Here is a 17919-nt window from a genome sequence, read left to right as displayed (position 1 = left end):
AAGTACTAGTCAACACCAACTTCTCCTAAAGAAGTCCTGGGCTGAAACTAAATGCTAACCCGCTGTTTGTTGTTAACATCTAGATCAGTGTTCCCCAAACTTGGGTCTCCAGCTGTTTTTGGACTACAACTCGCATCATCCCTAGCTAGCAGGATCAGTGGCCAGGGGTGATGGGAATTGTTGTCCAAAAACAGCTGGAAACCCAAGTTTGGGAAACATTGGTCTAGACCAGGCATCCCCAAACTGCGGCCCTCCAGATGTTTTGGCCTACAACTCCCATGATCCCTAGCTAACAAGACCAGTGGTCGGGGAAGATGGGAATTGTAGTCCAAAACATCTGGAGGGCCGAAGTCTGGGGATGCCTGGTCTAGATGCATCCTTTTGTAGATATTAAGTAGATATTTTGTAGGCCCTGAACCAGTCCTTAGTCAAGTAGCATCCATCCATTTGTGCCCTGTTGAGATTGGTTTGGTGCTTTGCTGGGAAACTGCATTGAGCAGCCTCTTTAGAGGTCAGCTTGGCACCGCCATAGGAGACGGGCCAAACTGTTTTGGAGGTACAGTTTTTGTCACCTACAAGCTGCTAAGAGAAGCGCACTGCTCCGCATTTTAGTTAGCAAGTTCTGCAACGAAGAGGCCTCAATGACACTGAGCACCACTGAGCTCTGTGTACAGTACTGGGAAGAACTGAAGCAACTTGGCCACAGATTACAAGTTAGGCTTGATCGTTCAAAGCACTGGATCCAGGCACTTCCATCCTTTGGACACCGACCTCCGACTCCTTCACAGGTGGAGGTACTTCTGCTGCTTGGGATTTGGCCAAAGGTTCAGGAGGAGAGACCTCTTCTGGGGAGAAGGGCCCCACAATCCAGTTCAGGGGAGTGGACTGCATCACGTACTCCACCACCTCGTCCCCAGCCTGCCAGATTTTGCCCATTGTTTCCTGGCGGTGAGTCAAAAGGCCACTAGGAAGCTCCTGGAATGACTTGGCACTGGAAAGAGCAGCCTGTAGCTCCTCCATGTAGCTGTAAGCTTGCTGCACCTTTTCTTGGAGGGCCGCAGGGAGACCCTGCATGTTGGCCAGGAGGCTCTGGCAGGCAGCCTGCATCTGCTGGGCAATGTTGCGGGACATGCCTAGAGCCTGGGATTCCATCTGCTGGAGAGAAAGAGAGAGGTGTAAGTAATAATAGTAGTAGTAGTAACAACAACAACAACAACAACAACAACAACAACAACAACGAATTATTTATACCCAACCCATCAGGCTAAGTTTCCTCAGCCACTCTGGGCGGCGCCCAACAGAATATTAAAAGCACAATAAAACATCAAACTTTAAAAGCTTCCCTAAACAGGGCTGCGTTCAGATGTCTTCTAAAAGACAGAGAGTTGTTTATTTCCTTAACATCTGATGGGAGGGCGTTCCACAGTGCAGGCGCCACTACCGAGAAGGCCCTCTGCCTGGTTCCCTGTAGCTTTGCTTCCCCCCAATAGGGGAAGGTCACCTTCATCCCTCACCACTGCCATACCCTCCAACATTTCTCCAATGAACATAGGGACATCTTATTCCACCATAATACTAATAGTAATGACTATAGGTTTACTATTTATACCCCACCCATCTGACTGGGTTGTGCCACCCACTCTGGGCAGCTTCCAACTTATATAAAAGCATAATAAAACATGAAACATTGAAAAACTTTCCTACACAGGGCTGTCTTCAGATGGCTCGGGGGCCGCATAACTCAATACCCTCTAACATTTCTCCAATGAAAATAGGGACGTTGTAAGAAAAAGCGGGGCATTCCAGGATCAAATGAGAAACTGAGGCGCCTTCTGTAAACCTGGGACTGTCTCTGGAAAATAGGAACACTTGGAGGGTCTGCAGCTGCCCTTGCTCCCAGAGAGAAGATGGGGGCACCTCTGCTCTGTTCAGCACAGAAGGAAGGGGGGGTTCCAATCCTGGCATCCAATGAAATGTGGGCAAGTTTAAGAGGTGCATGTCCAATGTAGGAAAGGGTGTGTCAGCGGAAACAGGAAGAGCAAGCGATCTCTTGGGCTTTGTGGGGGTTTCTGAGGGAATATTTACTGACCCCTTTTGCAGGTGCCATAGGAGACAAGAGCAGGCAGCCCATTGGTGTTCGCATGTCACAGATTCAGAACTTGCACTGAGACCTTTTCCCCATCTATGCAAGTTAAAAGATAATCCACACCAAGGGGAGCTGCCATCTAAAGTAACGACACATCTCAGGTGACATTGGGGCTCTTGTAAAGAGGTTGGTCAGGTGAAAGCACTGCAATGGAAGCATTCAGTTCTTGTCTTTTTCTGAACTTCACTTACATTTGCCCATCCACACAAATCATAAAGCAAGCAAAATCTTTAACTTCCATTTAAAACTGGTGCTGAAAGTTTGATTATCCTCCGTTCAGACCATATTGTAGTTTTGTGTTTTATTTTTGCGGCTCTTGCCCTACCTGTGATTCAGAAACTCTGTTCAAAACCTGTCGAGGTTGTTGTGACTACTCTTGAGTAACGACCTTCCACATGCTTGTCTTTCAGATGTTTCTATTAGTGCCCATTATTTACAGTGTAACGAACTGCTGGTTTCATGTCTACTCGCTCGAGTCAGATTCCTGCACTGCCCCCCTTCGCGTTCTTGACCAACATAAAAGCCTCGGAACTGAGAAGCGCCTCCCTTTCCTCCTCCTCAATTCCAGCATTGGGGGGACGGGTCTTTGGTCTGACCGATTCCTGTCCTCTCTTTTCGCCTCCCTCTCTCCCTGCCTATGGAGCAGGGGCTCTTGGATGTTGCCAGAGCCCTGGCACTCCCTTTCCGTTTCCTGACTCCATCAGACCCTTCTCTCTCATGACTGCTGGGAGACGGGCTGCTTCGGATGAGGGAGGGGTTCTCTATAAACCCTCCCCCTTACAAAACCCAAATAATATGATAATTTTGTTATTCATCATGATCTCCCTTTAGCTACCATGCTGTACTTAGCAAGGAGGCTATGGTCTGCTGAGCTTTGTCACGAGAGCAAGCCATCCTGTCTTCCGTTGGGCCCTTCTCCGGGAAGTGCATCAAGGAAGCCAAGAACACAACACACCTCTGCTGGGCTCCCCCCAGTGGAATCACTCTGTCCCAACTGGTTCTTGCTCCACTCCAACCACTTCTGCCACAGTTCCTCCTGCCTGTCTCGATCTTTCTGGTCCGCATGTCTGGCAAATGCAATCTAGGAAATTAGCAGTGATAACATTAAGAACGTTTAGAAAAAGAGTTACTTCCAAGTGAAACAGTAAAAAGCAGAAAGTCTCTCAAACGAAGCTCAATGGGACTGACTCCCTAGGACAATCACATCTCACATTGTGCGGGGTTCTCTTGCCACACAAATAAAATAAACCAATCTGCTTGGGCAACAGAACATGGCATGCCTTGCTGATCAGGCAACCAACACCCAGGGTGGATTTACACATATGGTTTTTAGCATTAAGTAGGGGTTAGGGAAGGATTGTGATAATGGACATCGGATGTACCACATTTAATGTTCTTAATGCTTTATTAAAATGTGACACCAGAGGGTGCTACTGATCTACCAGCAGTGTTTTGAGGGGGGGGGGACAAGGTAAGAAAACCGCTTTAATTTACAAGTATGCCCTGTGACGTTTTAGAATGATATCTCTAATATTGTTCTAATAATGTTAAATAGGTCACTGTAGATCCAGAGCAGGGGTCGGCAAACTTTTTCAGCAGGGGGCCGGTCCACTGTCCCTCAGACCTTGTGGGGGGCCAGACTATATTTTGAAAAAAAATATGAACGAATTCCTATGCCCCACAAATAACCCAGAGATGCATTTTAAATAAAAGGACACATTCTACTCATATAAAAGCACCAGGCAGGCCCCACAAATAACCCAGAGATGCATTTTAAATAAAAGGACACATTCTACTCATGTAAAAACATGCTGATTCCCGGACCGTCCGCGGGCCGGATTTAGAAGGCGATTGGGCCGCATCCGGCCCCTGGGCCTTAGTTTGGCGGCCCTGATCCAGAGCCTCTGGAAAGCTCAAGAGCAGGACCTGAAAGTTGCCACCCTTCACTCATTTTGTCCTACAAAACAACATTGGTGTTCAGGGGCACCGCATCTGAACAGACAGACCCACCCCCTTCAGCTTCAATGGTCAGTAAGTGATTTAAGTACAGGTGAAACTCGGAAAATTAGAATATCGTCAAAAAGTGCATTTATTTCAATAATGCAACTTAAAAGGTGAAACCAATATATGAAATAGATGCATGACATGCAAAGCAAGGTATGCCAAGCTTTTATTTGTTGTAATTGTAATTATTTGTCGTTGGGCAGGTCAATTATAAATGGAATGTAATTAATGAAATGTAATAGTGATGTTTATTTTTGTAAAATAAAAAAATTCCTTCAGTAGCACCTCAAAGACCAAGTAAGTTTTTATTTTGGTATGAGCTTTTGGTATGAGCTTTTCGAGATTTTTGTATTATTGTAACTATTTGTTTTATTACTGTGGAATTTCCAAAAGAAAGCATTTGTAAAAATTTAAAGAAAAAGAAAAAACAATAAGTTGCATTCGTGAAATAAATGCACTTTTCGACGATATTCCAATTTTCCGAGTTTCACCTGTATATTCCCCATAAGTATATCCTCTTTTAAGTTATCAAATCTGGTGGACATCACATCTGGAATTCACAACCCTGAGCTAAAGTTATGTGCATTGTGCAACTGTACCCACATTTAAAACAAAAAAACAAAACCTAGAGCCAGAGTTGGGCTGTTTTGGACTACAACTCCCATCAGCCAGCGCAACCAGCAGGCTCTGCATCATGCAGCCATGCCAGGTGGCTCTGGTGGGAGTGGCGGCCTGCACCAGCAGAGGTTAGAGAAGGTCGACCCAGAATGAGCAAGCACTACCAGAGAATAAAAAAGTGCTTCTACCAAGTCCATTGCTTGCTGGAGCTGGGACAGAGTCTCCTGCATCTTCTGCTTGGTTTGGCGCAGCTTGCCCAGGGTGTGCTGGTAGGCTCTCTGGCGCACCCTGTTGGAGAGGGAACCCAGGCGCACGTAGTAACTCCGCTGCTGCCTTTGCTTCTCAATGGAAGAGGCCTCTGGCTCCTCCAGAGCAGCTGCAAGAGTAGCTGAAAGGAAGGCATGACACACTTTAGAACTTAGCAAGCCCTGGAAATATGCAAAACGCCCTAAATATTGTTGGTGCAAATATACATACGCATCGTGGAATTCCTGGATACCAGGATCCAAGTTGGGGGCAAGTACTACTTTTTGGCGGGAGAACCCCAGCAGAGATTTAAAGTCACAAAATATGCAGCAAGGCAAAGAAAAATCTAGACTGTTAAAGCTTTAAAATATGTCCTTCAAAGCGAGTTCCAATAGGTCCCATTAAAAGCTTCTTTCCAAAGTTTCCCTCTTCCCCCAGCATAGGGACAGACCACACATTTGGCAAGTTAAAAATGGTTTACTTACAAACTCTCGAAAGGTCAGATTCAGGTGCTTTAGAATAGTTGCACAGGCAGTAAAACTTAGTTTACTTACAAAGTAGTAAAAGTCCTAGATTCTTGGTATAAGAACTCTAGAGTGGCTGGTGAAAGCAACCAGCTCAAACCTCTTCACACACTGAACTTTTCAGATAGACTGAGATTAGAAGAATGAGCTCGATTACCCATTTCCTCCCTACTGACATTTGCTGCCATGCCTCCCTCTGGCTTCTGAAGAGCCCTCCCGCCCACGAATTAAGCAAAGCTGGAGAACAGCAGGAAAGTCCCAGAACAATGCACACATCTGCTCAATTCATTTTAGTACAGAATATGGATTGCATGGATGGAGAATTTTAGTTTTCAGATTGTGGGTGGCCTTGCAATAGGAATCTGCACTGCAGTGGACATTGTATGGCTAGTTCAGCCTAGTTCCTCTTCAACTGTGCTTAAAGGTAAAGGTAAAGGGACCCCTGACCATTAGGTCCAGTCGCGGACAACTCATCTCGCTTTACTGGCCGAGGGAGTTGGCGCACAGCTTCCAGGTCATGTGGCCAGCATGACAAAGCCGCTTCTGGCGAACCAGAGCAGCACACGGAAACGCCGTTTACCTTCCCACCGGAGTGGTACCTATTTATCTACTTGCACTTTGACGTGCTTTCAAACTGCTAGGTTGGCAGGAGCAGGGACCGAGCAATGGGAGCTCATCCCGCTGCGGGGATTCGAACCGCCGACCTTCTGATCGGCAAGCCCTAGGCTCTGTGGTTTAACCCACAGCGCCACCCGCGTCTCAACTGTGCTTAGAAGAGACTAAATAACACTGATGTACATGCATGAGCGTGGCGCAGACCACCGGGCACTCGTGCGCAGGTAGAGGCGGCTAACAGACAAGCGTCGACTGACCTAGCTCCTCATCAGACATTGGGAGGTAGTGGTCCACCATCTCCTCAGACTTCCCCATCACAGCCTCAACGGCACTGGAGGCCATCTGGCCTAAGCTGGAACCCATCACAGTGTTTACGCCGCTGGTTAGTGCAGATGTGGTCATCTCAACACTCCCTCGGACAGCTTCTTTAACCAGGTCCAGCATGCCGGGCGCCACGCCCTTTGTTTCGGCAGCTGCTTGGCAAACAGCTGCCGCTGCAACTGTCTCTGTTGATGACGCCGTCTCCTTTTTAGTTGGGCTCCCCTAGGGAGGGAGAAAAGCAGTCTGGCATCGGGGCAACCTAGCAAAACTTGTTAATAATAATAATAATAATAATAATAATAATAATAATAATAATAATAATTATTATATACCCCGCCCATTTGGCTGGGTTTCCCCAGCTACTCTGGGCTGCTTCCAACAGAAAAATGAAATACAATAATTTATTAAACATTAAAAGCCTCCCTAAACAGGGCTGCCTTCAGATGTCTTCTAAAAATCTGGTAGCTGTTTTTCTCTTTGACATCTGATGGGAGGGCGTTCCACAGGGCGGGTGCCACCACCGAGAAGGCCCTCTGCCTGGTTCCCTGCAACTTGGCTTCTCGCAACGAGGGAACCGCCAGAAGGCCCTCGGTGCTGGACCTCAGTGTCCGGGCAGAACGATGGGGGTGGAGACGCTCCTTCAGGTATACTGGACTGAGGCCGTTTAGGGCTTTAAAGGTCAGCACCAACACTTTGAACTGTGCTCGGAAACGTTACTTAATGAAAGTAACTTTCCATGTTCATCTGCTGCTCACAGATAAGCCTTCAAAGATGGACCACGTTGCATGTGTCCTACATCCGAGCAGAAAGGTATTCGGGGAAAGTGTTACAGGATTCAGTTTTTTTGGCAGAGAATACAGGGGAGGCTTCGAGTGCACACCTGTAAATAAACATCAGGCACCCAGAGCCTAGAAACATCAGATTCCTGGAAGCAAGGTGAAGCCTAAAGCCCTCCACCGAGTCCTGCTTAACTTACAGCTCTTGTCCTCCAGCTTGAGGTTGCTTAACAACAACTCCTATTGACTCAGGGATGGGGAACCTAAGGCACTGCCAGGCACTGCTGAATTCCAGCACACACCAAGCCCAGCCAACATGGCCAATGGACCGGGATTATGGGATCTGTAGCCCAGCTGACCTCTGGAGAGCCACAGGTTCCTATGCTAGCTGAAGGGCATCACCTAGTGAGAGTCTTCCAGCCTCCAAAGACCGTTCATGTCCTTTTGTTAACCCCCTAGCCACCAGTTGGCTGGGCCACAGCAGGACCACTCTGTAATCAGATGGCCAAACTCATAATAAGGACCAGTTAAAGTCTGGAGAGTGGTTACCTGATCATCTGGTCCTTGAGCTATTGATTCCTTTTCTTCCACTTTGTCCAGATCTCGGCTGCCCTGCACATCTGCTGCTGAATTTTTAATAAATAGATATTAAATAGTTGTTATTGGCGCAGTTGCACCTACAACAATAGATGTCCTTATTACATCTTATACATTACGTTCAGTTCTTGTATTACTGCATTTAGACATACAGGTAGATCTTTCCGTGAACTGTTTTGAGCATGAATTTCCCTGTGAAAAATGTGGTATATATATATTGGCAATGACAAAATTTATTTTGTGACGTTTCACTGACCATTTAATATTGTTCTGTAACAGAAGGTAAAATTTCATGTGGTCATTAGATTTTTGCCAGCTAATTTCCACTCCATTTCTATCTGTGGAACTTACTACCACCGCCATGAACATATGGGAACACTGGAAAACGCTCCACAGAGGGTAGGGATAGGTGAATATATTCATTTTGGTTTTTTGCAGTTTCAATTCCCTACATTTCCACATCAGTTTTTTATCTTATTTTTTAAAAGTTCTCATCAAAAATTCATCGGCACCACTGGGCAAATTCTTCCTACTACTTTTGCCTAACGCACACATGGTTGCAAAGCAATTTATATTTTGGTATGTCGCTCACACTAATATATGCATTTATATGCATGCTTTACCACAGAATATTCACTTTTGAACACACATCTGGGGAGCTGCACTGCAAAATTCGGATACGGCACAATTTTGAAAGGCAGCTGCGTTTCAGTTCACGTATTGTTTTGGAAAATGCCTTTAAACAGGAACAGAATTGAATTTCTCTCCACATCCCAAAGAACCGGCCATTTACTCACTCCGGGGCTTGCCGAAAAGAGGCTGCACCCCACTGACTGCGGCCGAAGCAATTGTCCTCATCCCCGTCTCGGCCGCATCACAGAAAGATTTGAAGCCCGGAATGTTCTCTTTCATTGAAGAGTATGTGGTGGAGACCATTTCACAAGCAGCACTCAGGGAAACCGAGGCCACTCTGCTCACCAGGTTCTGGAAGTAAAAGAACGTGAAGCAGACAAGACAACCTGTGTCAGCAACCCAAGGCCAGGGGACAGTCAACAAAGACTCCATTGGAACCAACCCCTCTTCTTGATATGTGACTGACCAGCGGAATTTGGAGTACATGGGTTTAAGGGAACAAAACTCTGTAGATTAGAAATGAGGAACCTTTTGGTCCTCTGGATGTTGTTGCTAGAGAAACAACAGGCCTGGCCAAGGCAGAATCTAGCCAAGGCAGACTCGAGCCAGTTCTTGTCTGACTCATTTGAGCCTAGGGCTTGCTGATCAGAAGGTCGGCGGTTCGAATCCCTGTGACGGGGTGAGCTCCCGTTGCTCGGTCCCAGCTCCTGCCAACCTAGCAGTTCGAAAACACATCAAAATGCAAATAGATAAATAGGAACCGCTACAGCGGGAAGGTAAATGGCGTTTCCATGTGCTGCTCTGGTTTGCCAGAAGCGGCTTTGTCATGCTGGCCACATGACCTGGAAGCTATACGCCGGCTCCCTCGGCCAATAATGCGAGATGAGCACGCAACCCCAGAGTCGGTCACGACTGGACCTAATGGTCAGGGATCCCTTTACCTTTACCTTTTTATAATTGCTTAATGAGGGTATAAAATGGAAAATGGCTAACATTGGGGTTTTTCCACAGTTGTTTTCTAAAGGGTGGTGGTTGATATATGAACCCAACAGAGAATGGAAGATGTAAATGTAGCTCTCAATGAAAACAGCACCAGGGAACTGGAGGCTGTTAAAGAGAGACCTTGGTTTATAGGTCTGTTTGGATTACAGTGGCACCTTGGTTCCCAAACTTATTCCGTTCCGGGAGTCCGTTCGATTTCCGAAACGGTTCAAAAACCAAGCATAGCTGCCAAGTCCTGGTTAGAAAAATACGGGACCAGCAGCACCGGCACCAGAAGTCGCTTCTACGCACATGTGTAGAAGGGACTTCCGGTCCCGGTGCTGCCCAATTTCCGGTACCCAGAAATGGGCAGAGCGGCACCAGAAGAAATCTGGGGGAATTACGGGATATTTTGGCCATTTGGGATGACAGCGGGAAATGGCTTTAAAAATGGGTGTATTCCCGGGGGAAACGGGAGACTTGGCAGCTATGAAACCAAGGCGTGGCTTCCAATTGGCTGCAGGAACTTCCTGCACTCAAGGGAAGCCACATCTGACATTCGGCTTCCGAAAAACGTTCACAAACCAGGACACTTACTTCCGGGTTTGCGGCGTTTGAGAGACAAAACGTACAAGTACCAAGGCGTTCAAGAACCAAGGTATGACTACATTCCCTATTTTCTAAGATGCTGGGCCTGCGTTGGAAAGCACAATATATTGTATGGATATTTGGGGGGGTATATCTTTAATGCTTATGCCCTGTTTTTTAAAGAGTTTGGATAATATTTTTATAGGCCTGGACAACGACTTCTTCCAAAAGGAGTCAGTTTTTATGTTTCCAGCTGCTTCAAACTGCACAATATTAAGATCTGCAACAACTTGTGCTGTGTTGCTGTTGCTGTTGCTACTCCACTCAGCGGACTGGAGGCCGTCTGGAGCAGTGTCTTATGTACTGTAGAATGCCATGTCTCCTTTGGAGCTCAACTCGGGGCATCAATGGTTTCTCCCATCAAATGACCATCACCAAGATCTACTCACCTGCTGGTCTTCATTGTTCTTGGAGTCAGAAGCAGCTGCTGCCATGTCTTTGTTTTCTGATGCCATGGCATTAACTTGGCCGCTCTAGAAAGAACAGGCAAGAAGACCAACATTACCTATCATCTCTTAGACTGGGTGTGTCCATACCAGGCATCCCCAAACTTCGGCCCTCCAGATGTTTTGGACTACAATTCCCATCTTCCCCGACCACTGGTCCTGTTAGCTAGGGATCATGGGAGTTGTAGGCCAAAACATCTGGAGGGCCGCAGTTTGGGGATGCCTGGTCCATACCATATATTCAAAGCACATCATTTCCTCCAAATCTTTCCTGAAAACCAGTGCTTTTTTTTCTTTTAAAAAAGTGTTTGGGTACCTTCATTTTGATTCAAGAAAATCACCATTTTATAGCTCAAATCGGGGGAAATAAATACAGTGAATGAACAAAAGTACAAAGATTCACAAAATGTTTAGGGTATGCCTACCCAGTGGCATAGGAAGCTGCTCGGGCACACGGAGCGGCAAACATGACGTGCACCTGGGGGCGGGGCGTCGCTACATAGCATGCATGTGCGGCGTTGCTACGTTTGACGCATGCAGCGTACGTAGCGATGCCGCACAAGTGCGCTATGTAGTGGTTTGCCGGCAGCGCAGTGCCGGGATCCTCTGCTCGCAGCTGCAGGCGTGAATGAAGGATCCTCCACATGCAGCTGCGGTGGCGTGATGGCTGCTCGTGCCGCCGCAGTGGGGTGCCGCCTTGTCACCCCCGGAGACGCACAACCCCCACCGCTCCCTGTTGCAATGCCACTGTGCCTACCCCCCAGAAAACTATGCTGCTGAAAACTATGGTTTCTTAAAGGTGCTGGGACTTGTTGCTCTCTGAAGGGTAAACTACAGCTCCCAAGAGTTAAATGCAGCTTTAAGTGTATTGTGCATAAGCTGTATTGGGTGGGACTCCCGAAGCAATTACGGTAAAAGATATACGCCATGCAAAATAATTTCCCACAAAGCAGTACCTATAAAGCATACAAGAAATCTAAAAAAAGAACTACAAAAGAACTACAACAGCCTCTTTTGTTTTATTCCCAGAAGAGTGAAATGCCCTTAACTCTCTTTCTCCAAATCATCTGTAGGAGAAAATAATGGTTTGGGCTTTGCTGGTCGAAGGACCCCACAACTGGAGCACTGTTACTGAGAAGGAAGTCTTCATAGCTCAGTCAGGAGAGCAGGAGACTCTGAATCTCAGCGTCCTGGGTTCAAGCCCCGCATTGGGCAAAAGATTCCTGCATTGCAAGGGGTTGGACTAGATGCCCCTCGTGGTCCTCTCCAACTCTATGATTCTATGATCCCTTACTTTCACGGTTGTAACGGAGAACCCACAATTTAAACTCACCTTTGCTGCTTTTCATAGACAAGGCCTGTGTGGTGCCATTCAAGACAAAAGGCACTGGTGGTCTTCCCACAACTTTGTTACTTACCGGTAGTCTAAGTGTGGGGTGTTTGGAACTCATGGGGGAAACACAGTCACCTGTTAACCACTGCAGAGCGCATGAATGGAAAGTGGAGAGGCACAGCCTCAAGGCTAAGCCAAGTAAATGCATGCAGTGTTTAATATTGTACTCATAAAGGTTGCCACACCCTAGTAATATATTGCTGCCCTAGCCATCCAGCCCCAGGGTGTGGCATTCTAACTTTTATAGAATTAGTGCCATTTTAGCAGCCAGCCTTAAACATGTATTCAATTAAAACAACAACCTGGCTTTCCCTGCTGCAGAAACACCAAAGCACACAGAGAACTAGTTAAGGACTCCAAAAGTCAACATACAAACATGTTAACTTACCACAAAATACCCAAGACCCACCTTCCAAACCTTCTCTTGCAGAGCTCTTCTTTATATACCTGTGATGATGTCATCAAAAGGCAGACCACGCTTGAGTGACAGCTCAAGAAAGCAATCAGAAATGCCCCCACCACAGCAGGTAAGGGGTTGCGTAGGATCGGTGGCTCTTCTTGAGAAAGAGGGTGGGTTGACTCTGTGACGGTCATTTCCTGTCTGGCACTAATGACTCTGCCTCCATTGTGTATCAGTGAAGGGAAAGCTCAGTCCTATGCACTGTTTACTCAGAAGTAAGGCTGAGTTCAGTGGAACTTACTGTCAAGTAAATGTGCAGTCATACAGCCCAAGCCTATGGATTGTTTACTCAGAAGTAAATCCATTGGTGCTTACTCCCAAGTAAATATCTCCCATCAAACAAGGATTTCAACCTTAATAGTTTATGTATTCTTTATACTGCGGAAAGATTTAAAGATTACAATTATACACACACGCAAATTTATACAAATGCCCACACACATATGTGTGTGTACACAGAGTAAAATAAGACATGAAAAGGGGAGGGGAAGAAAAGAAATAACTACAATAATAATTTTGTAATGTTTTTAAGTTCTGGTTTTCGTTTTCGTTTCATTTTGTATTGTGTATGAATGTTATGAGCATGCAACAGATATCACCCTTTAGCCTAAGGCCCCAATCCTAAATGAACTAACAACCTTATTCCTATGCATATTGACTCAGAAGTGCCATTGAATTCAATGGAACCTACTCCTAGGTATGGGTGCCTAAGGTTGCAGCCCTAAATTCAGGCAAAGCTCCTCTGAGTTCTTAGCAGCTCAAGAAGAACTGCAGTCTGGAATCTTGTGCCCCTTGAAATTAAATATGTGGTCCAAAATGCACTTTATGGTTCTCATTCTCAACGTGATTCCGACTAGCACCATTTTTTAATAAGACACCCCATCATAGCTGCCAAGTTCTCCCTTTTTTAAAGGGAAATTCCCTTATGCTGAATAGGCTTCCTCGTGAGAAATGGGAAAACTTGGCAGCTATGCACTCCATTTCATCCTCGCAACAGCCCTGTGAGGTAGGTTAAGCTATGAGATGGTGACTGGCTGAAGGTCACCCAGTGAGCTTCATGGCTGACTTGGGATTCACTGCCACTGGTCTCCCAAGTTCATAGTCCAGCACTCTAACTGTTATGCCGCACTGGCTCTCAGTGTGAAGATAGATATTCTCGATCTGCCCTTGGTGAAGAGATCTCAAAATGCACAGGGCAAAAGTCGAAGAATCACAGAACTGTAGACTTGGAAGGGACCCTAAGGGTCATCTGTTCCAACCCCCTACAAAGCAGTCAGTAACCTTCTCAGATTCCAGACCCACCTTTAATCCCAAATTGCAATATGGACACTCTCTCCCTCTGTGGCCTTCCCGCAGGAAAGACACAAAACCTGTCCTTTTTCCCCCACAGAGAAGCAGCAGATAAAGGGGCGACTATTGAGAGTTGAAACTGGCAGCAAGAAAAGGGTTAACCACCCCTCCCCACCTGCTTTCTCTATGCCTGATTGCAGCATCATTAGCTACCCCCCCACACACACACACACTCTTAAAGGGAGATGGGAAGTTATACAGAACTCCATATAACTTGTAGTTCAGTCCCATACCCTCCAAGTGATCAGTTTTCCAAGGACAGTCCCAGAATTACAGAAGCCAACCCAGTTTCTGATTTGCTCCCAGAATGTCCCAGTTATTCTTTTTCCTCACCTCCACACCTGGGAAAAATTAAAAGTGGTGTGTGTACAGGTTCAAAAACAGAGTCCTGTTTATACTGAAAATAAAATTCCCGCACCAAATGAAGGAAATGGTGCAGCTGGCATATGAAGCCCTTTCTAGGAAGGCTAAAGACTTGCCTTTGTAAATAATAAAAAGTAATAAAAATAAAGCTGAGTGTTTGCGGTACCTGCCGAGGAGCACCAGCAAAAACATACCCCATACTAGGACAACTACTGCTCATGAAATAACATCTTTCTCGTTTTCGTCACATTTAAACAAGCCGTATTGATTTGCGCGAAAGTATTTTACTAGTTTTTGCAATGTTCAAATTGTCAATATTTCTGTATACTCATTTTGAATTACAAAGTGTTACCAGCAGTAAAAATTAAAACCGGATGATTTCCAAACATATATGGGCATCAGGGTTACTGAGCTGTGGCCTTTCTGATGTCTGGATACAGTAACTATGACCTCATTGGTGTGTGTGTTATGACATCACCAGTGTGACCACAGTGCTATCATGTGAATTTTGAAGATGCAGCTGTGGTACATTTTCCCACTGGGGAAGGATGGACATATCAGAGGCCTTTTGTCTACATTTCCAGCAGTTAGATTCATCTCTGCCCAAAATCACCCAGAGATGGGCTTCACTGGAGACCTACCAATGAAATAGCAGAAAAATGCCGGAAGCATGATGAAAGCCAGCAAATGAGGTACTATTCAGGTATCTTTTTTTTGATGGTGTTTCCTGCTTGGCAGGGGGTTGGACTGGATGGCCCTTGTGGTCTCTTCCAACTCTATGATTCTATGATTCTATGATCTTCCACATCATGCAGACACAGAGACATCTGGGCTACCGGTAGCAGTTCTCCAGACCATCTCAAATAGCAAGCTCAAGTTCACGGTTAGAGCTCAATAGCAGAGTTTTTCCTTGGCAAGCAGAAGGTCCCAGATTCAATCGCTAGAGTCTCTTCTGTTAAGAGGGTCCCAGGTGGCAGAACTGGAGTAGACCGGCAGCCAATCGTAGTACATAGGCTCAGCTTGATGGGCCAATGGTCTGATACAATACAGTATTAGGAAGTTGCATATGAGGAATGTGGCAATGCAGTCTCAGTGAGGTTCATTTCAGTCCCGTTGCATCTGTAGTGGGGGAAATTAGCAACGCATTTGTAGGAGTTGTTGTTGTTGTTTAGTCGTTTAGTCGTGTCCGACTCTTCGTGACCCCATGGACCATAGCACGCCAGGCACTCCTGTCTTGCACTGCCTCCCGCAGTTTGGTCAAACTCATGTTCGTAGCTTCGAGAACACTGTCCAACCATCTTGTCCTCTGACGTCCCCTTCTCATTTGTAGGAGAGGACCCTCATTTTGACTTCCTGAATGCCGAGAGGCTGGGGTTATTTAGAAGAGTGTACGAGAGCAGCCATCTGGTCCTGGCTTTGTTGGAAACCCTGAAATCTAAAAGGAAATAAGGCATCAGTGCCTAATTTCTAATATGCTCCTTGACCACATGGCCCAAATCCCTTCTCCTTCAAGGCACAGACACCAGGTGGAAGAAGCTTCATTAACGTGGTTGCCACTTCAAAAAAAACCCCCAAAAAACGAGTATACTGGTTTCACCTGTGGGACGAGCCAGGCATCCACACACACAAACACACACACTGCCATCTGCACACTTGTGAGAATAATAATAATAATAATAATAATAATAATAATAATAATAATAATAATAATTTATTATTTATACCCCGCCCATCTGGCCGGGTCTCCCCAGCCACTCTGGGCGGCTTTCAACAGAAGAATAAAACACAATAATCTATTAAACATTAAAAGCCTCCCTGAACAGGGCTGCCTTCAGATGTCTTCTAAAAGTCTGGTAGTTGTTTTCCCTTTTGACATCTGTTGGGAGGGCATTCCACAGGGCAGGCGCCACCACCGAGAAGGCCCTCTGCCTAGTTCCCTGCAACTTGGCTTCTTGCAACGAGGGAACCGCCAGAAGGCCCTCGGTGCTGGACCTCAGTGTCCGGGCAGAATGATGGAGGTGGAGACGCTCTTTCAGGTATACTGGACCGAGGCCATTTAGGGCTTTAAAGGTCAGCACCAACACTTTGAATTGTGCTCGGAAACGTACTGGGAGCCAATGTAGATCTTTCAAGACCGGTGTTATGTGGTCTCGGCGGCCGCTCCCAGTCACCAGTCTAGCTGCCGCATTCTGGATTAGTTGTAGTTTCCGAGTCACCTTCAAAGGTAGCCCCGCGTAGAGCGCATTGCAGTAGTCCAAGCGGGAGATAACAAGAGGATGCACCACTCTGGCTAGACAGTCTGCAGGCAGGTAGGGTCTCAGCCTGCGTACCAGATGGAGCTGGTAGACAGCTGCCCTGGACACAGAATTGACCTGCGCCTCCATGGACAGCTGTGAGTCCAAAATGACTCCCAGGCTGCGCACCTGGTCTTTCAGGGGCACAGTTACCCCATTCAGAACCAGGGAATCTTCCACACCTGCCCGCCTCCTCTCCCCCACGAACAGTACTTCTGTCTTGTCAGGATTCAACCTCAATCTGTTAGCCGCCATCCATCCTCCAACCGCTCCAGGCACTCACATAGGACCTTCACCGCCTTCACTGGTTCTGATTTGAAAGAGAGGTAGAGCTGGGTGTCAGCAATATTTCCTAACCTGAACATTTCATAGATGGGCCATATCACTGCAGTGCCCACATCTGCCAGCAGAGAGCAGGACAGATGGTGAGATTTGATCCTAAGGCACTTATGGGGTTTTGAGATTTGCTAGTAAATGTCAGAATTTGCTTACACGACTTACTGGCATCCTAAAACAATACAGCGCTACCTCGGTTTTGAACGTCTCCGTTGACGAATGTTTCGGAACTCAAATGCCGTGAACCCAGAAGTGTAAATGCTTCTGATTTTGAACACACTTCCGAAGTCAAACGGCTTCTGCTGAGTGTATATGTTATTTTTTCCCCCAATTTTCTCTATTAAATTTGCAGGCCGCCCTTTGCACCTCCGTTTTTGAACGTTTCAGAACTCGGAACAGTCTTCCGGAATGGATTACATTAGAAAACCAAGGTACCATATAATTTGAAAAATGGCAGGAAAAGAGATTAAAGATGGGAAAAAAGGATCGGCAACACCATCAGAGAGAAGAGGATCAAAGCAAGAAGAAGTCAAGGATCTGGACGTTTTATGGCAGAAAATTAAAGATGAATTAAGACAAAATGAGAAACGCATGGAAAAGAAGTTAGGGGAAGTACAGGATAATCTAGATAAAAAATTTGAAAAGGTGGAAGGGGCAGTGGGGGACCTCACAACAAAAATAAAGGATTTAACAGTGAGATCCAAAGTAACTGATGAAGCGGTGAAGAAAAATCAGAAAGAAATTAGAGATGTCAAGAAACAATCGGATAAGGTGAAAGAAAAAGTTGATAAATTAGATAAGGCCCATGAACAGATGTTGGATAATTTGGCAATGATGGAAATGAAACAAAAACAATTAAATCTGAAATTAAGAGGTATACCAGAGGAACAAGATGAGGACATTAAAGCAAAAATCACCGCAGAACTAGCGAAATGGATGGAGAAAACAGATGAAGAAGTGAGTAACTCCATTGTCACTGCATTTAGGATCAGAGTAAAATCGGCCAAAGCCAGAGCAAGAAAAGCACCAGGAGATTGTTTGGTGATCTTCAATTCAATGGAAATGAAGAATGAGATTCTGAGATTAAGTTTTACTAACAAGTTAATTATCGGAGGAAGACCCATAATCGTCTTTAAAGAAATACCGGGAAGGTTCCTTCGCAAACGGG

General features: G+C 46.0%; 2 protein-coding genes across 5 annotated transcripts in view; both read right to left on the bottom strand.

Moving 5' to 3' along the window:
- Window positions 1-403: 403 nt before the first annotated feature.
- On the bottom strand, window positions 404-6680 carry LOC118075205 (perilipin-3-like). The gene is made up of 4 exons (XM_035097086.2): window positions 6411-6680; window positions 4957-5156; window positions 3102-3227; window positions 404-1155 (listed from the first exon to the last, which is right to left on the bottom strand). The coding sequence occupies exons 1-4, from the start codon at window positions 6595-6597 to the stop codon at window positions 715-717; spliced, it is 954 nt and encodes a 317-aa protein (XP_034952977.2). The 5' UTR covers window positions 6598-6680; the 3' UTR covers window positions 404-714.
- Window positions 6681-7798: 1118 nt separating this feature from the next.
- The window catches only part of LOC118075204 (stimulated by retinoic acid gene 6 protein-like), a 38803-nt gene continuing 28682 nt past the window's right edge, over window positions 7799-17919 (bottom strand). Inside the window, exons 18-21 of one of the 4 annotated variants that reach the window (XR_009556833.1) lie at window positions 15455-15556; window positions 10499-15276; window positions 8645-8831; window positions 7799-7876 (exon numbers count right to left, since the gene is read on the bottom strand). Coding sequence is in view for 2 of the 4 variants with exons in the window: in XM_035097084.2 (XP_034952975.1) it covers window positions 15462-15556 (95 nt within the window). In the remaining 2 variants the exon portion in view is untranslated. Of the gene's footprint in view, window positions 7877-8591; window positions 8832-10412; window positions 15277-15454; window positions 15557-16422; window positions 16726-17919 lie in introns of those variants that run through there. The other 3 variants (XR_009556834.1, XM_035097084.2, XM_060268768.1) reach the window with 3 other exon arrangements.

The sequence above is a fragment of the Zootoca vivipara genome, chromosome 16 (genome assembly GCF_963506605.1).
Source record: "Zootoca vivipara chromosome 16, rZooViv1.1, whole genome shotgun sequence".
Lineage (NCBI taxonomy): Eukaryota > Metazoa > Chordata > Lepidosauria > Squamata > Lacertidae > Zootoca > Zootoca vivipara.
The sequence above is the reverse complement of the archived record's forward strand: the minus strand, read 5'-3'. Positions and strand labels throughout refer to the sequence as shown.